This window comes from Populus trichocarpa, chromosome 4, assembly GCF_000002775.5.
Source record: "Populus trichocarpa isolate Nisqually-1 chromosome 4, P.trichocarpa_v4.1, whole genome shotgun sequence".
Lineage (NCBI taxonomy): Eukaryota > Viridiplantae > Streptophyta > Magnoliopsida > Malpighiales > Salicaceae > Populus > Populus trichocarpa.
This window is the reverse complement of record NC_037288.2, coordinates 18,311,155-18,330,105: the sequence shown is the minus strand read 5'-3', so window position 1 is coordinate 18,330,105 and position 18,951 is coordinate 18,311,155. Positions and strand designations below refer to the sequence as shown.

General features: G+C 36.0%; 3 protein-coding genes and 1 pseudogene across 5 annotated transcripts; 2 read left to right on the top strand and 2 right to left on the bottom strand.

Moving 5' to 3' along the window:
* Positions 1-230: 230 nt before the first annotated feature.
* Positions 231-2,702, bottom strand: LOC7453606 (protein BASIC PENTACYSTEINE4). Of its 2 annotated transcripts, XM_002305431.4 has the most exons (4): positions 2,521-2,664; positions 2,230-2,265; positions 1,331-1,514; positions 231-1,232 (listed from the first exon to the last, which is right to left on the bottom strand). In XM_002305431.4, the coding sequence occupies exons 3-4, from the start codon at positions 1,403-1,405 to the stop codon at positions 354-356; spliced, it is 954 nt and encodes a 317-aa protein (XP_002305467.1). In that variant the 5' UTR covers positions 1,406-1,514; positions 2,230-2,265; positions 2,521-2,664; the 3' UTR covers positions 231-353. The 2 variants fall into 2 exon arrangements, with proteins under 2 accessions (XP_002305467.1, XP_024456017.1); XM_024600249.2 differs by lacking the exon at positions 2,230-2,265 and having other exon boundaries at positions 2,521-2,702.
* Positions 2,703-4,000: 1,298 nt separating this feature from the next.
* Positions 4,001-7,123, top strand: LOC7477843 (polyprenol reductase 2). 2 transcript variants are annotated; one of them, XM_024599055.2, is made up of 6 exons: positions 4,001-4,343; positions 4,651-5,000; positions 5,184-5,349; positions 6,342-6,440; positions 6,547-6,618; positions 6,723-7,123. In XM_024599055.2, exons 1-6 carry the CDS (start codon positions 4,185-4,187, stop codon positions 6,825-6,827), a joined length of 951 nt encoding a protein of 316 aa, XP_024454823.2. In that variant the 5' UTR covers positions 4,001-4,184; the 3' UTR covers positions 6,828-7,123. The 2 variants fall into 2 exon arrangements, with proteins under 2 accessions (XP_024454823.2, XP_002306143.4); XM_002306107.4 differs by having other exon boundaries at positions 4,002-4,343; positions 5,115-5,349.
* Positions 7,124-7,338: 215 nt separating this feature from the next.
* Positions 7,339-8,706, bottom strand: LOC18097888 (NADP-dependent D-sorbitol-6-phosphate dehydrogenase-like; annotated as a pseudogene).
* Positions 8,707-9,352: 646 nt separating this feature from the next.
* Positions 9,353-11,222, top strand: LOC7453604 (V-type proton ATPase subunit c1). The gene is made up of 3 exons (XM_002306106.4): positions 9,353-9,558; positions 10,006-10,291; positions 10,746-11,222. Exons 1-3 carry the CDS (start codon positions 9,483-9,485, stop codon positions 10,876-10,878), a joined length of 495 nt encoding a protein of 164 aa, XP_002306142.1. The 5' UTR covers positions 9,353-9,482; the 3' UTR covers positions 10,879-11,222.
* The last annotated feature ends 7,729 nt before the right edge of the window (positions 11,223-18,951 follow it).

The following is an 18,951-nucleotide window of genomic DNA, read 5'->3' as shown; positions in this document are numbered from 1 at the left end:
TACTGCAAAAGATAGCAGCAAGGCTGTCTTTTTTTTAAAAAAAAGGAAAAGGTTGAAGAGAGAAGCCAGAGTGGTCTTCATGTAAGGCTGCAGGGGCCCATGCTCTGAAGATTGCCCTTGGATCATAGCAATGAACACGGCTATATAGAATGCAGTCCTAGACAAGGGCCAGCACCTTACAAGTCCCCTTAAACGGGACGAATCTATTGATATGGATTACAGCAGCCTACTGTGTGAAAAGAGGAAACAACCTTTCTATAAAAAAAGGTACATGTTCTGATACAAGGCAGTTCGCAGTACAAAGAAGAACATGATAAATTTAAGATCAAATAGGGGCTACAGAAGAAAAACATCTACTTAATGGTGATATAGCGATTTGTTCCATGTCTAGCCCAGTAATCCTTGAGATCAAGAGGGATAGAAAGATCATGACCTTCTGCTGCCAGCCGACTAAGCAATCTTGTGAAGACATTACCGCTCATCTTCCGGCCACCAACTCGGGCACGTCGCTTATTTGGCAGCTGTGGTAGTGGATATGATGACATGGTGGTTGTGCAACAGGCTGACTGCCACCCACCACTACCCCATTTGTAGCATTGCCTGGGAACTCCAGTGCATGAACAAACGGGTGCTGTCATGGTGGTCTCATCAAAATTGATGAGGTTTAAGCCCACATCCTGACTGTCCCACTCAACCTTAATTTTCTTCCCATCAGAAGCACCTTGCTTATTCAGATCCTCGCTCACTCTATTCCCCTTCCATGGTGACTTGGCTGCCTTCAATCCAACTGCCTTATTTTCCTTTGATCGCTTTGTCTGGCGTGACTTCGCATTTTCAGCAGGAACAGATGATATAGGCAAGGCATTGGTGACGTGCATTTCCCCCGAGTCAAGAGCTTCGGACATGTCACTTGAGTGGTAAACTGGATGGGGTATGCGCTTTGAACCTCTTTGGCTTCCACCACTCAAAGGATAGTTCATTGCATTTTCCCGGTATTGAATCGCTGCTAGAGCATTGTCTCGCTCCATCAAGGCTTTATCCCGTTCAGCAAGGGCCTTCTCTCGCTGCTGGATTGCTTCATCTCGTGCAGCCAAGGCTTCCTTCTTTTCAGCAAATGCCAAATTGCGTTCTCGAATGGCATCATCCCTCTCAATGAGGATGGTCATTATCTTCTTATTCATCACTAAGGCATTAGTTTGCTCCTTCACTTGATTTCGAGGCATCATATTCCACTGAAAATTACATTATGTCTTAAGCTTATATTCATCTGAAATTTCTTGGCAAAACAATCAGAAAAATCTACATGGATCTGAGGCAAATATCTTCTTACCGGAGGGTGAGGGTGAGCTGTCTTGTAATAGTCTATCTTATACCTTCCATTTTGATGTTGCCCGCCATCCTCCATCTTGAACCCACTTAAATATCAGTTAAGCAGGAATCAGTCTCAACCTACCACTCACTGTTGAATGTTCAGTTTGGGCATCCACTAAGCTTCCAGGAAGAGAATATATCTCCTATTTTGGAAAAAAATAAAACCAAAAGTAAGATCTCAAGTCTTCTACAAATGGCACTGAGAAAAAAAGAAGAAAGGACCGCACCAAAGTAACAAAGAAATGCCAAAAAGTAAAACATCACAAGGCTTCTTCAAAAAGACGAAAGAAACTAACAATAAGCTTTGAAAGCAGTTAGCTTTAGATAAGTGAAAAAAAAATACAAATAAATCAAGCATTATCCAACCCTACACACAAGGACACACATACAAATCAAGTATCAAAGATAAAAGTGCCACCATAAATCCAGTTCCACCTAGACTGCTAAGCATTTCAAAACATCACAAGAACAACTACAAGTAGCCTATTCTCCAGCTCAATGCAGCATTGAGATAAAAAGTTCAGGGTGTATAGTGTAAACCGTATTTTCTGCAATATCCACAAACAGACGAGCAACAGCCATTCTTACCACAAAGATCCTACATTAGTAAACAGCAATCTAACAATAACAAGCAGTGACTTGATCAACGTCGAACTCTTGACACTCGAAAGAAAACATCAAACACTTGCAGTTCCTCCTTACGAGAAATAAACACAAAACCCATGTAATCTCCGCACTCATCTTACAATGATTTTCTTAATTAAAAAACTTCCTTCGCCGGAAACCTTAGACCTATCACTAAAAAAAAAAAAAAAGATAGCCCTCGAATAGGAGAAAAACATCAAGCTTCAAACATACCTGATTCGAGCAAACAAACCTCAATGGCTTTAGCAGCTGAAAAGAATAACTCAAAATCTAACACAACCCATTATTAATCTAAGCAAAAAAAAGTAACTTAATTTAAGTAAAGTAACAAACTTTTCTATGGACAAGTTCAAATTTGAAAAAATCTTACTATAAAAATAGGGTTTTTAAGCCAGAGATGAATGTCAAGATCAGGAACATACAGCATACGAAACCTCATAGAAATTAGAATGAATGATGACGTTAAAGGGAGACACAGATCAAAGAATAAATTTTTGAACTTACTGATTTATGTTATCGAAGAAGTTACATAGATTTTGAAGAGAGAGTTTCCTGTCTGGCTTGAGATAGAGGGAGGGGGGGAGGGAGATGGCCGATGGGGTTAATGTGGTGAATTTTAGAGAACCGAGAGATGACCACGGGTTTCTCTCGCGCTCTCACGGCAAAAACTGTCGTTTTTAGCGTTTGCTTTATGTCGTTTCAGTACAGTTCAGAGGATAAAACGCCAATAATGTATTCACTTTTTTTTATCAGCTCACGGCAACTTGCTTCCAATTACGTTCTTATTGAAGTGAATATTGTTTCATAATTAATAAAAATAATAATAATAATAATAATAATAATATCAAATGTAACAAAATGTAAATCACAAGTATTTAAAAAGGAATTATCCTGGATATCTTAATCCCGGCTTGCATCTTACCATGTCGTAATTTTATGCTTTCAAACTCGAAAATAATTCTAAATCACGGTCCATTATCTAATAATATTGTCATATTTTATGATAGTTTTAATATTATTTTAAATAAAATTATGAAATTTGTCATGATATAATTTAAAATAATATTATTTTAAATAAAATTTTAAAAAAATCAAATTAAATTTGAACATCCATTAATTTACCTTAAAACACAAGCCATGTTTAATTTTCAAGTGTTGTGTAAGAACTGATACTACAAAAATAACAAACCATGAAGTTTTGAGTTTAGAGTTGTACATAAAAAAAAAAACCTAATGTAGAGTTTCATGACATCTCTAGTACGGTTTGCTCATTCAAATAGCGGTGTTATGTAAATAATTTTAAGAGAATAATAATAGTTATTTTTTAAAATATTTTTATTTTAAAATAATATTATTTTTTTTATTTTAAAAAGATTATTTTTAACATCAAAATAATCTGAAAACACAAAACAAAATTAATTTAAAATAAAAAATTAATAAAATTTAATTTTTTAAAAACACTTTTAAAACATAAAAACAAATAAAATCTTAGTAAAATCATTACACTATAGAACAATATTAAAATATTATAAATATTTATTATTTATAATATATGGTATTGAATATTTGAAGATTTTACAATCATGATTTGCCTATGATATTAAGCTGGTAAGAAAAAAAATATACGACTTGTACGGTTGAAAAATAAAATCACATGTATTTAAATATAATTTCCTAATTTTTTTTATATTATTGAAATAATTTTTTTTAATAACAGTATTTTAATTTCTACAATAAAATATTGGAGTAAGAGTATCGAACCATGAATTGCATAGCTTCAACTCTTTTTTTTTCCCTTACAAACTCTTCTCAAATGGTTTTTTATTAAATTTAATATAATAAAGAAATGCAAATTTTATAGATTTTTTCTAAAAAATATATATATCTTATAGATTTTTTTTTATAGAATCAAACGGTTGAAATTACCTTGAAAATGATTTCGGAAAGGATCTAAAGCTAGAACCAATAAATATTATAAATGACTTTGGACGGTCCTCGTGAATAGGTCATGGACGAGTGCTATTACTACCATGTCAGTCCCGCATCAATTTCTCTTGAACAACGTGATTCCTTAGACTCCCGATTTAACTACCGATTCTCTGTTTTGGTCAGATTAATGGTTCACAACTCGTAAAGCTGAGTTCTGTAATCTGGGTTTCTGTTAAAAAATGGAACTTGGGCTTGTGGAGTTGTTGAGAGCAGCTTGGATTGCTGGGACACTGCCTATACTCATAGCTTCACTGCCGTGTTCCTGGCTGGGTTCATTTCATGGACTTGTTTTGGGGTTTGCAAGGAGAGGAAAGATCATGAAATCATCATCTCATCACGTAAGTTCTGAGATTTTCCTGTTTCCTTGAATTCTATGATTTGTTTAACCTCTGTGAGATAGATTTGTCGGGTTTAGTTTGGTCGGGTCGTTTTCTTACGTTTTACTGGTAATATAAAGATAATTACTGTTTATGTCGTCTACGTTGCATGTTTTCCCCTTCTAATGCACTGAAAAATAATACAGAAACCCATTTTAAGATGAACGTGGATTGAATTTAATGATAGCTTGTAGATTATCGAGGTTTGTAATGACTGGTTGGAAATTGATTCATCCAAGTTTTTAATTTACTGTTTTTTGGTTTGCAGAAATTCACTGTTCCTCAAAGATTCTTTTCTCATTTCTATGTGGTGGCTGTGGTGTGGACTACTCTCTTGCTTATTGCAACATGGATTTATGCACATAGAATGGCACCGATTGTTTCTGAGCCGTTTTTCTACTCTGATTTAGGCAGCTACTTGGCAGGACGTTCAAACACCTTTTCATTTCATCGATCACAGTTGATTAATTCAGAGAATAAATTCAGGGTTTGGCTTTCTGTGTTTCTGCTCCTGTTAATGGAAGTTCAAGTCTTGAGGCGTCTTTTTGAGACGTTATATGTATTTAAATACAGCCCCTCAGCTCGGATGCACATTTTCGGCTATCTTACTGGTCTATTGTGAGTTTCTTGAAGCCCTCTGATCCATTTCTTTTGCTGCAGCCTTTCTGCCCATGACATGCACACACAATGTCTAAAATGTTGTATTGGTTTATATTTTCCTTTTGAGCTTAGTTTCTACACAGCAATGCCCCTGACACTCTGCTGTACTTGTGCGCCTAATGTATTCAAATTTGGCACAAGTGAAGTGACGGAGTTCATTGTTAAAGACAGAAGCTCAATGCAAGCCATTGAATTTGATTGGTGGGACTTTGTTAATCCTTTTTCGAAGCTTGGATGGTGCCAATGGATTGGTGCAGCTATATTTCTTTGTGGTTGGATTCATCAGCATCGTTGCCATGCAATTCTTGTGAGTATCACTGTTTCATTATCAGTCACTGGTCAGATGGCAATATCACTTCTCTTGAAAAAAAAAGAAGGAAAGCAAATTAATTGCTTATTTTTCTGGCAGAATTTGTCAAAAACGTTATGCCTGTAGCTATATTATGACCAGGGTGAGGTTCTAAACTGGTGGTTAATAGCTATAAGTTAATTAAAAATGAACGAAGTTATAGTGGACACTGGACAGGATACTTCTCCTTGCTTTGGATGGGAAAGTTGGAATATTTACAACTCATCTATTCAAGAAATATTACCTTGTAAACATGTGTAACTAATTGATTCCATAGAAGCTTAATTCTGATAGGTTGGTAGTTACTGCTACCAAAAGGAAGTTTGTGGAAATCAGATGATCTTCCGTGAAATGAGGTCAGACAACTATATGTTTTCAGGTGGGGGTCACTTCCCTTCTGATGTTCGTATGGGATATGTGATTCAGTTATTGGTAGTGTGTGTTGCTGTTGTCGTGGTGATTCCAAAGCTTGAAACGTGGTTGAGTGGTTTGAGTTGCAAATCCAAACCAAACGGCCAAGGAGCTTTGGATATTGGTATTGTACCTGTGAACAAGTCTAGTTGTACGATGAAACATGTTAGTTTCCTGAATGTTCTACCACTTATCTCTATTGATGCACTGTGGAACTCATTTGACTTGATGCACTGTTTGACTGGTCTTAAGACCATCTGACTTTACAGTCAGCCATGAGAATGAGTTAATAGAAACATTGTGTCTGCATGTGCAGGTCCTGAACTCTATTCTCTGTTTCTTATAATCCTGTTTATCAAATCAACTTGTTTCAAATATCATCATAAATTGGGTGATATCAGTCTACCAGGCACCCATCAGTGTCCAGCTATCTTTACTGTTTTTTTTTTTTTTTTTTTTGAGGAGAAGGGAGACCACGTTGTTGCAAAATTAAGAGACTAGCATACATTCTCACCTTCACTATCATGATGGTTAATTAGGGCTCACTAAGGGAACATGTGGGAAAGGTTGATGAATATGTAATACCCCATGGTGATTGGTTCGAGATTGTTTCAACTCCACACTATTTGGCAGAGATTGTACGTTCTCTCTCTCTCTCTCTCTCTCATTCATGATTTACACACAGTAATTGAGTGAAATTGAGGTGCAGAGGGCTCACACTTCATGTTTATGCTAATGATACAGGTTATATATGCTGGCGTAGTTTTTGGTAGTGGAGGGGCAGACCTCACCATTTGGTTGCTTTTCGGATTTGTGGTATCTTCCTCTTTACATTCACGAGATGTCTCTCTTTTTTCCCTCATTGTGGCTTTCCTTATGTTCTACGAGAGCTGAAAGTTTGTGTAATGTGTTGGATGCAGGTGTCAAATCTGATATTTGCAGCTGCAGAAACACATAGGTGGTATCTTCAGAAATTTGACAATTATCCAAGCAACCGTGTTGCAATTATTCCATTTGTATGTTGAAATTTCAAAGAACACGTTTCCCATTGTTGCATGCAGTTGCCATCATGGCTACCACAAATTCTTGACATGTGATGAGAAATTTTTCCTAGAGAATCAAATTAGTTTGATTGATGAGTTTTGTATCACTTGAAAGACGGGGTTTTGGTGAGTGTTTATGGGATGCCTAGATATCCTCACAGAAGCGATTGAATTCTATTTGATTGTGTTTTTCCTGTAAGCTGCTGACATCTCGTCCAATTCGATGGTGCAAGGACTAAAAAATTGAGCAATGTGATTTCCTGATCTGTTCATTCAAATTGTTGCTTGACTATAATTTGATAGAACCACTCATGAAGTGAATCAAGCAGGCTGTAAAGGAAGAGGTCATGTAAATATATGCTATGAATCAACCCTTGACCACGATTGTCAACCACAATTTCACAAAACCAAGTACAGTAAGGAAAATATCCGTCTCTATTATTCTGAGCAGGACACAAGGGAACGTTTTCGAAGGATATAATCATGGACATGATTAAGCAGACAAATTTATCCCCCAGAACTTGGCAGGTAGGTTGGTCCTTTAGCTTCTGTCCAGCTCTTTCAGCAGGTCCATATCCTCTCTGGATAATTCAAAGTCGAAAACACCATGATTTTCCTTCAAGTCTCCCGATCTTTGATGCTTATATTTTTCTGCCAGACCCTGATCAAAAAAACAAAAAGTGAGATGATAAGACTGTTGATGAAAAGCACCACAGAAGAATATTTTCTTATATATATTTTTTTTTTTGATGAATTGTATCCATAGGTTAGCCTTTTAGGCTGTGTCAACTCACCTGATTCCAATGCTACGAACTAAGACCATGGAAACCAGATCTTCCATGGCCTGCTAGGTGGTTTCCATGGATATGATTGTGTCAATGTCCAGCACTCCATCCTCATCCATTGCACTGCCAGTCGAACCAACTCCTGTGTGCATGCAAACACAGTAAGAAGTTTCGGAGCACGAGATTCTTGCTCTGGCCCAGTTTGTCAAACTGCTAATCACCTAAACACAAGATTTTCCTCCTGGTGCTAATTTCATTGACTCATGACTGCAGTAAGAAATTGTAAATGGGGCGTACAAGAAGAGAGCTAAATGGAAAACACAGCATATGTTCTCTTTGCATCTGCATTCTGCAGTAATATTTTGTGGGTCATGTAGTTTACTCTCTAAGTACTCTAAAAGTCTAAGATTTATCCCCTCTTTATCATGTAATGGATGTCGTTCCTTTTTCTTTTCTTTATTGAATAGATGATCCTATAAACTATTCTCAATAAGGACGACTAAAACTAGAGTCTACATTTAGAGTTTCATCCATTTCCTTCCAAATTCAGTATTCAAGACAAAATCTTTGGCATTCATATTTTCATCATAAAAACCTACTGTCATTGTCTCAAGGAAATATAGACTGATTTGTATGGATATATGAAGTAGTAACAATAAAACAGAGTGTTATAAGCACCGATATGCTTTGTGGCTACGGGGAAGTGAATAAGGTAGAGATCAAGGTAATCAAGCTGAAGCTTCTTTGAACTATCCCTGCACGCCTCAACAGCATGTCCATGGTCTGAATTCCATAGCTGCGCACATGTTCAAAGCGAGGAAAAGACAGCAATTGTTGTCAACACAACATGAAATGAGATGTTAGCCAACAAGAAATTGCATATGTGCTCTTGAACCACAGATCCTTTTTTTTTCTTCCAAGAAATGGGCTAGGAAAACATCTATGTTTAAAGTAAACCTTGGTGGTAACAAAAAAAAAGATCCTCCCTCCCTCTTGACAAGTCCGGTTTTTATAGCATCAGCAAGTGCCTCCCCTGCTTCTGCTTCACTCTTATAACCAGCTTCAAACAAACACATTAACTGATCAAATCCCACTTGCCTGTTAAACACCTTAAAGCATAAGAATATATAGCAACTAGCAGTACCTATTCATGTAAAAAAAACAAAAAACAAAAACTTCAGCATTGGTTCATGCAGGCAATTAATCAAAACTTGTTTGCTGGATCATTTTTGGGTAAAACAAATGTATAAATGCATTAAAATAGGTAGCGATTAGTTTTTAAGGTAGTGTTTGATGTTGTACTAGCGATTGTTTTTTAAAATGTTTCTCACTTGGAAATGTATTAAAATAATATTTTTTTATTTTTTTAAATTTATTTTTGATATTAGCACATCAAAATGATCCAAAAACACTCAGAATAATTAATTTTAAAAAATTCAATATTTTTAAAAAGTACAACACACCTCAGTAACAAACACTTTCTAAATTATTGGATTGCTATCTTTCAAGTATTTCAAATTTTTGGATTTAATTTAAACTTAAACAAATGATGGGGACTAATTTGTAGTTACGCCCATTTTCTTTAATGGACCCACCAAAATCGGCCCATTCTACACCATTAAAAGCCCAAGACTATTTATTTTTGTATAGAAAACCCAATCCAATATATCAGATTGGGCTTTGGATTTAAAACGCCGACATTTTATATACTTTTTTATTCATTTATTGCCTTCCTCTCGCTCGTTTTTTTCTCTAGCAAAGCACAGAACAGAGAGATCCAAGAAATTTTCAACTCCAAGAATCTCTGTTCAGTTCAGATCTAAAGACACCGTCTCAGATTCAGTGATCAATCATGTCTACTTTCAGCGGTGACGAAACTGCTCCGTTCTTCGGCTTCCTTGGCGCCGCTGCTGCCCTCGTCTTCTCATGTAAACAATTGCATATCTTCCTTCTGTTTCTATTCTATTTTTTAATTATTTCGTTATTTATTTGCTTTAATTTTCATGTCCTTGATCGGTTCCCGAGAAATTGAATTGCTAGGCTTATGATTATCAGATCGATCTTGATGCAATTTTACGAGTCTCAAGTGATTTAATTTTAGTTTGATATTATATCAGTTGCAATTATTCGTTAAATTTGAAGATTAGCGGTTGTTTATCCGTAATTAATAAGTGCTATTAATTTTAATATTTTTTAATGACCCTGGAAAAGACGTGCTTGATTTAAATTTTGATTCGATAAGCTTTATATTACAAAACCATTTTGTTTGATCAATATTAGATTTTTGACTAATTACTTAGATCTGGGGAACTTTTGAACCTATCCATGCGTTGTGTTTGTTTGTTGTAAATATTGGGGTTTTGGTGTTTGTATAGGTATGGGAGCAGCGTATGGAACAGCTAAGAGTGGAGTTGGTGTGGCGTCGATGGGAGTGATGAGGCCTGAGTTGGTGATGAAGTCGATTGTTCCAGTTGTTATGGCTGGTGTGTTGGGTATTTATGGGTTGATTATTGCGGTTATTATTAGTACTGGAATTAACCCAAAGGCCAAGTCTTACTACCTTTTTGATGGGTATGCACATCTCTCGTCTGGTCTTGCTTGTGGCCTTGCGGGGCTTTCTGCTGGGATGGCCATTGGCATTGTTGGTGATGCCGGTGTCAGGTATGTTAGCCATGTTTTTTGTCTAGAAGATATGCTACAGCGTTTGATTTCTGTTGTTAGCTAATAAAGTGTTGGTATGGTTAATGTGTCTCAACCTGTATTTATTTTTGACAAGCGTGGTACATTGTTATTTAGTTTTGTAGCTGGGGTGCTGTCCTGTTCTTCAGTTTTTTAACTTATGATCTGGGTGCAACTTTTATCTCCTTGATATGATGCAGTGGTTCTTAAATCTTTGAGATTTGTTGTCTAGTTTTGCTGCGCAAACCTTACAATGTCTGGATGTTTTTCTGTAAATTTAAGACCATGAGAATTCTTGGATGAGACTGCATGGTACTTGCACAGGCAAATTTTCTGTTCTTGTGTAATATCTCTTGTACTTGCAAGATTGCTGTTTAGGGAGAATAATCATTTGATTCACAATCCATTCTGATACGTTTTGCTGTTTTTTTCACAGAGCTAATGCTCAACAGCCTAAACTTTTTGTTGGAATGATCCTTATCCTCATCTTTGCTGAAGCGTTGGCGCTGTATGGCCTTATTGTTGGCATCATCTTGTCATCCCGTGCTGGCCAGTCCAGGGCAGAATAAGAAGGGTGATTGCTAACTACTGCTATTCTTTTATAGCTTGTCAGTGTCGCTTAGGAGAAAAAACTGTGGTTTGCAGATTATTGAGGGTTGGGCAGCACTTTCAGCATCCTCAAATATCTTCTCATGGAAGTGTCTGCTCTGCCAAGCATTTGGTGGTTTCGTTGTGCTGTTTGCAGGAGTAGGATTGCGATTTATCCGCAAAATAAAAGCTTTTCAAGCTCGCCATGTTGGGTTCTGTCTATGATTGTATTTTGCAGACCATAAAACTGTTATACAAACTTCAAATCTTGACTTTTGCACCTGTGATCATATTATTTATTGAAGTCTTATTTCACAACTTAAAAGTTTGGTTGCCTGCTAACCTAGTGTGTGCTTACATAACTTCACTCCTTTCTCCACGGAATGAGAGGCTCGAGGCAGTATTTTTCCCTACAATCATTCTCATTATTGACAGGTTTTGAGATAGGATGTTTCTCGATATGATTTAACATGCTAATGGCTTAATGCTGAGTTATATTTGCATGTCATATCACTGTTAACTTTGCAAGATTAGATGTGACCTGTGATGCAATTGGATGTTTCGTGGAAATTTCTCAAGGGAAAGTTCATTCGTGCCAGGATCAAGCCGTCAACTTTCGAAAGGACAGAACCTGTGCACGTGACGTTATACCCAACATGTTCCCAAAGTGTTGTTCAGTGTAATGGGCCATGCCAGGAGAACATCTCATCTGTAAACAAAATACGTGCGAATGCAATCTGAAAAACAATAATTAAAGGAAACGTGCATCCAAGGAGGGAGTTGATAACACAAACTCAAATGGTGGTCATGCTGGTTTTGGAGCCCATTGCCATAGCAATCTATCTCTGATTCTCATGCTCAATGAAAATCGAAGCTGCTAGCAAACAACCAGAGATTGTTAATTATACAGCTAAATTGCCCCCTCAATAGAAAACTGTATGATAAACAATTGGGCTCAAGTGAATAGAAATTGTTCGATTCCTTGAGATTTGATTTTACATTAGAGGCCCAATATATACTCAAGAGAGTGAACTACCCAGCCCAGGAAGCAAAACGACCCAACCTATCCAAATGACGAGCCCAAAAACCCGCACCAGTCACCAGGTTCGGCATGGAAGATTTGAACGCAAAAGGATCCCACGTCGGATGTCAAATGCACTAGTTACCGGTCATGCACGGTACCTTAAAAAACGCGTTAAGCAAAACCGTAAAAACATTAACCAGCAGTTTCATGTACTTCGAAAAGTCCAACCATTGAGAATTCACATAAAAACGTGTAATATGAGGCTTTGACTGAAGCCGAAGTGTATTGTACTCCTAGTAGAGACTTCGAAACTGGTGCCTTCAAAGAACCTGTATTAGTGATTTGTGCAAGAACCCTAGAGTCAGAAGTCAGAACACGTTTTTGTGCTGATATCATATGCATATCAAAACAATGCGAACGACATTTATTGGGGGAGGGAAGTTTCCGGTCGAAACAAAACTGTGCTTTCACAAGTTTGTTTCGAGGCTTGGATCAACGTAAATTTGGGGCAGATAAGGATTAACAGTCACTGCTACATCGGGCCCGCTATCACCAGCCTGTGAAACACGGCTCGGGAGGGACCTCTCCCCTTCCAAATAACTGGCGAGAAAAACGTCCATGTTTTTTTAAAAAAAAATCGGATTTTCATGTTTAATGTTGTTATTTATCTTTGAATATTCATATAAAATAAACCATCAAATTAATGGTACATATTACAAACAGGAAGAACCGAATCGATGAACTTCACATTACGCCAGCCATTATATATTTAAATTGTTAAAAAAAAAGAAACGTAATCGGATTAGATGTTTTAGGATGGATAACATTATTTTTATTTCATGGTTTTCCTTTAACACTTTTTTTTTTTATTTTTAGGAAGAAAAAATGCTCTGTTTTTCTTTTGGGTGGACAAATAAAGAATGATCCAAAAGTCGTTTGTGGCTGAGAAATATCGGAAGAGGCACATGATTCTTTTTGAAGGATTATGCACTTGCCCACCTCAGGATTAATCTTGGTTTGGAAAGATCCAGCGGAAGATGCATAGCGTTAACCTTTCAAATGATTGGGTTTTGATTAGATTATTGTTTCTAGATTGAAAGCGCCCTTTAAAAAAATTTATCAACTTAGGAAAAGTGAGGTGAAGATGCCTAAGGCATGAATACGACATGGGCGTCTCAAGCTATGAAAATGGTTAAGTATTTCTCGTTTGCTTGATAAGAGTTTTGATTTTTCATGAAAAGGACGAGTATATTTTTATTGATTGAAAAAAAAAACGATTGTGGGAATAGATGGTGATATACTAACAGTTAATTTGATTTTTTGGAGTTGTGGGAATCTGTGTTAGATTGTTCAATACTAGGGAAGAAATTAAACTCGGAACCTAACCTAGAGGAATCAAAAGAAAGAAAGAAAGAGGCCACCTAGAACAAGAGGGGGGAGGGGCTGCGTTGAAAATTAAATTGTAAGGATGAGAGGTTGGGATTAAATTTTGATTTCTATGATTTAAGGATTAGATTGATGTTTATCCTAACATGAAGGTGGTTTCTTGACCGTAAACTTAGTTTGATTTTAATAATATATATATATAAAAAAAAAAACCGATTCAATTAACATTAAAGGTGACAGATCAACATAATTAATACTAAAATTTTTTTTTTATAAAAACTCATTACTAGAAAGAACCAAGACAAAGGAAAAGCTTAGCAAAGACCGAGGTCCAAGATAAAAAGGTCAGCAAAGATATTGTCTTTTTTTTTTTGGTTAGATGCCTAAAGCATCTGTGAGTCTAGAACCTTACCGGACTCAATTCCCTTGAGCTTAGCTGCGTGTCAAGCTTAAACATCTATGAATCTAGCACCATGCTGGATCCAATTCCCTTGGACCTGGATACACGCCAGGCTCAAGAGCTTATGGGTCTGGCACCCTCTCTGAGCCAGGTCTTTCTTTAAGAACAAGTACTTGAAGTGAGAATCTATGGTCATCTCCCTACTCCCTGACAAGTTAAAAGGTCTTTTAAAAGTCATCCCTGCTTCAAATCAATTTTAATGTTGATTATAAAGAATGATTTCATCAACATTAATATTATGTATATATTGATATAAGATTATCTTATATAAAACATGTGATATTCTCAATATTAAAAATCGTGTAAAAAAACATTAACCATCAATATATCTGTAAAGGTTCCACTAGTTATCACCTTTTTCTTTCTTGGTTATGCCTAAAGCACATGTGGGTCAGGAACCTTGCTGGACTCAATCCTCTTGAAGTCGGCTACGCGTTAGGCTCAAATGTCTATGAGTCTAGTACTATGCTGCACTTAATCCTATTGGGCTGGATACACACCAGGCCCAAGTGTTTGTGGGTCGGCATCTTGTCAGACTCAACCCTGTCTAAGCCAGATCTTTTTTCATAAACAAGTGCTCGAAGTGGCAATCTATGGTCATCTCCATGCTCCCTGGCAAGTCAAAAAATCCTCTAAGAGTCATCCTTGCTTCAAATCAATATTAATATTAATTATAAGAGATGATCGCATTGACATTAATATTGTGTACATATTAATATAGAATTTTTTTTTTTATTTGAGGAAACCCCACCTCCTAGAAAACGGACTTTGTGGGCCTAGATGAGCGACTAAAACCCCGGTTGTCCCAGGTTTTTATAAAAGGTGCACACCCTGACTCGAACTCGAGACCTGCTGTGCAGATCTCAAGTTTTTTGCCATCACGCTACGCCCCTTGGGGATATTAATATAGAATCATCTTTCATAAAAACACGTAATATTCTCAATATTAAATATTATGTAAAAAAACACCAACCAACATTATTAATATTGATTATAAAGGTTTTCTCGCACTTAGCTAGTCATTGCTGTATCTGCACTTCTTGTTGGTTGCATCTTTCCTATCTCTTTGTTACAAGCACTTTTTTCAGAGTAAAAGACGGGCTTCTTTTTTTAAAAAAAACTTGGTTAGATATATAAAGAATGACCCAAGGGTGGTTTGTGGTTGAGAAAATAGCGAAAGAGGCACCGATCCCTTTTCAAGGATTATTTACTATTACTTCAACACCACCGAAAAGAAAGAAAGGATGCACTTGCCCCACTTAATTTGAAAGGAGCCTATGGAAAATTTGTAGATGCGCATTGTAAGCCCTCTAAATGGATGGTTCAATAAAATTTTGATTAAATTAATATTTTCAGATTAAAAGTCCCACATAAAAAAGAAATATAATTTTGGAGGCCTAATGCGTGATCACGATTGGAGCATATCATCTTGTGATCAAGACTTGTGGGTATGGCGCCAAGGCTTTCTAATTTAGCACTCGAGATTCGTATGATTTAGCAAACGTCAGGTTTGAGAAAATCAAAGTTCGAGTTACTGATGAATCGGCAAAGAGGGATAAGCTATAATAACTTATCTTGCCGCAAGATGGAGGCAGCATCTTTCAAGAAGTCATGTTCTTGAAGTAGGTTACCAGAAAAAATTAGGTAATGTTTTTGTAAGCTAGTGAAGTTCGATCTCCTTAATGCCAATCCAGCTCCATCTCCTTTCGGCTTTTGCACATGAAAGTGGAACTCTCTGTTTTCAGCACAGAGTCCTTGGTAGTTACATAGACATGCTTTTGTTTACGAGACAGAAATGTTTAAGATATGTATCTGAACACCAATATTAATAAAAACAAAAATTCTCGATATCGTTTATTGCTCGGCTAGAATCTTTATTGGTCTCTGCGTATCATGTGTTGTTAGTTCGAAGAATAGATAATTAGAGAATAATTAATTAGTGAATCGAAGGGGACGAGAGACCTAAATATACATGTCAGATTACGACCTCCATGTACCCCTTTTCGAATAAAATACAAACCCTTTTCTTCGTGCATAGAACAAGTCCAAGCTTTTGCTGACCTCGTTTTAGAGCTATCAAATTTCAATCTTCAACTCTTGGTCTGTCAGTGGCTTGCCCATCTCTAATTTCCTATCAAATTATGATCAAGAACGCTTAGGGCAGGTAGTGAAGTGCGTGAGGACTGTGACGTTGGAAACCATTTCTGCCTCTTTTCTGGAACATGCATCTGGTACGAAACAAGGAGGTTGAAGGGATAACATTCCTTTAAAAGCTGAGGTAATTTCAGTGCTCTTTTTTTCACGTGATTTGCTAAGGTTTTTGGCTTCTTTCTTGTAAAGTCCCTTTACTTTGTGGTCCAGATTAGGTCACAGGATCATGCCACGAAGAAATGCAATTTGCAAATGGACTGTATGGCCTAAGATCCTGAGATCAAGCTTATATCATCAAGCTTTTTTACTCTTAATCAAGTTTTACTCGCTTCTCAGTTTCAGAAACAGAAGTTCTAAGCAGGCTTTGTGAGGTTCAAGGGCCGGGATAACCATGCATGGCGTCCCTTCGGGCTATCCATAAAATTGAAGCCATGCCACAGCAGGACGACAAATTTTGTTCTTTTATATATCCATTCAATATTTTAATTGTAAAAGAATTGATTAATTTGTACTCTTTGATAATCACCTTCAACCAATCAAGGCTGAAATTACATCACAACTAGCTAATTGTCCACCGCTATGCTGGTGGTTTGTATTCTTTTATTGCTTTAAAAAATTATATTTCTTCAATCAGATCCATTACAGAGTGCACGATCTTTCAACGATGCTTACAAATACTTAATTTCATGATTTTTTTTATATTTAGTTGTCTAATCCTACTATCTGATTGATGATGTTGGAAAATATCCCCGTGATGTTTTCTATATGCTAATAAAACTAGTTTTAGAAAACTTTGTGGGTCCAGTGATACGTAACAATCTGATACTTAAGTTATTATAGTGTTTATACAAGTGCTCGGAAGAGTGAGTTGTATTTTTGTATAAAAAAAGAATAAATAATATACTCTAGACTTAAATGTTTTTTACGCTTTTTTATTAGACTTGTATTGAGTATTGTGTTGTCTAGAGAGATGATGAGTTATGCCCTCCTCTGCTCCTAGATAGATTTGTTTATATGGATTTTCTTAAAATAAATATTTTAATAAATATCTAAGTTTTAAAATATTTTATATAAATATCTCATAAATATTTAAATTATAAGATATTTACGGAGATATATACATTGTATAAAACACCATAGTTTTTTCATGTATCATTAGAGCCCTCAAATCCCGGCAACACCTTTTGCGTGCACAAGCAGCCATAAGAATAGTTTGTAGGTGCAGTTGTGGAGCTTAGCGATGGGCAAAGCTGTGGAGCGTAGCCGTGGGCGTCGCTATGGGTGTTGTTGTGGGTGTAGCCGCTGGTATACCCATGTGGGGGCATAGCCATGTGGGAGTAGTCGTAGGCCTAGCCGCTGGCATCATTGGCGTAGCTATAGATATAGCCACTGACATAGCCACCATTGCGATGGAGTTTCATCAGACATGAAAAGAGGTATTGAGAAACAAAAATGAACTAGCTTTTTATTTAGTTCCCACAAATAGCATCAATGATGAGGCTAGAAAATATCATCAGTAGAAATATTGGGGGAGCTTTCCATAGGCTGATAAAACTGGACCCAAAAGACTTGGTGAGCCCAATGATACCTGCAAGAAAAACACTCTGATGCTTAAATTAGTATAGTATTTGAATAAATAACGAGAAGAGTGAGTTGTATTAACGTGTAGACAGAGAACAAATAGTATTTTCTAAACTTAAATGTTTCTTAAGCTTTATTTAAGTATTATATTATACTTGTGTTCAATCTTATATTGTCTAAAGAGATGAGCTCCGCTCCACATGTACTCTTAGATAAATCTGTTGATATAGACTTTTTTAAGATAAATATCTTTAAAAAATATCTAATTTTTAATATATTATATATAAATATCTTATAATTATCTAAGTTATAAGATATATATAAACTATCATAGTTTCTTTCATGTATCATCAGAGACTCTTCCTTATAAATTCTCACACATATCATTGCAAAAAAATATGTGCAAACAAGAAACTTCTATACAAACCTATTAGATTGAAATAATTTTAATTGATTGGTTCTGTTGGGTTGCATACAACAAATCAAAATATTAAATTTGTTTAGTATTATAAAAAACACTAAAATTGATCAATGTTTTTACAGTAACATGTGACACAATTTAACATGAATTATAACAGTGTATTGTTTTTTTTCTCTTCTCTATACAAAACAATTGCCTAGCTTATGGAGTAAAATTATCTTTTCTATGGAATCCAATAATTATTTGTAAATTGGTTAGGAACAACTTAGTTGATTTATTTTTTTATATCGTAAAATTATTTCTTTATCTTTAAAAGCAAAAAAAAACAGGCCTTTTAACTAGGGGCTTTTTTGTCTTTTTATTTTCTTTGCACGGTAAAATAACATAAATACCCTTAGCAATTGCAAAACATTGAACTTTCAGATCGGGGTTTGTTAATCTTTTTAATATTTTTGTACAATAAAATGACGAGTTTAACCTTGATTAAAAAACACTCTAAGGTTTGTTTGGAAGGGCGTTAATGTATTTGCCATATGGTTTTTTTTGTAATATTTAGATGCTCTTAAAGGTTGTTTAGTAATTTCATATTTTAAATTATTATTAAATAAATAAAAGATATTGACATATGTGTAACACATGTCAGCGCATCATCATCCCAAGCGTCATTCTGGAGGCGCGTGGGTGGTTATGGATAAAAATAGCCAACTACCGTCATTCAAAATGTCTAGTAATGGTGAAGTCAATGGGGGCAATGCATGTGGTATGATTCGCGGTAGTTCAGTGGCAATAGAGTTTTTTTCTCCTCCCCCTCTATTCTCTCTCCTAGGCCTGGGTATCCGCGTTGAGGCTTAGAAAATTAGTGATTTGTTATGCTTTTTTTTTTGTTGGGTTATCCCTACCTCATATCCCAGGACACAAGTTAGTTGAGTTAATCTAAGTTGATTCAGATTTTTTTAAAAAAAAAATTAATTTTATTCTTTGGTAGTAAATTATTAGCCCTTAAGCTTTGTCATTTGTTTTCCACTTTTCTT

Coding starts and splice junctions, on each gene's coding strand:
- LOC7453604 (XM_002306106.4), top strand. CDS start 9,483: ATGTCTACTTTCAGCGGTGACGAAACTGCTCCGTTCTTCGGCTTCCTT. Junction 9,559..10,005: donor TGCTGCCCTCGTCTTCTCAT/GTAAACAATTGC, acceptor GTGTTTGTATAG/GTATGGGAGCAGCGTATGGA. Junction 10,292..10,745: donor GTTGGTGATGCCGGTGTCAG/GTATGTTAGCCA, acceptor TTTTTTTCACAG/AGCTAATGCTCAACAGCCTA.
- LOC7453606 (XM_024600249.2), bottom strand. CDS start 1,405: ATGGAGGATGGCGGGCAACATCAAAATGGAAGGTATAAGATAGACTAT. Junction 1,233..1,330: donor CAGCTCACCCTCACCCTCCG/GTAAGAAGATAT, acceptor TGTAATTTTCAG/TGGAATATGATGCCTCGAAA.
- LOC7477843 (XM_002306107.4), top strand. CDS start 4,185: ATGGAACTTGGGCTTGTGGAGTTGTTGAGAGCAGCTTGGATTGCTGGG. Junction 5,001..5,114: donor GGCTATCTTACTGGTCTATT/GTGAGTTTCTTG, acceptor TTTTGAGCTTAG/TTTCTACACAGCAATGCCCC. Junction 5,350..6,341: donor ATCGTTGCCATGCAATTCTT/GTGAGTATCACT, acceptor ATGGTTAATTAG/GGCTCACTAAGGGAACATGT.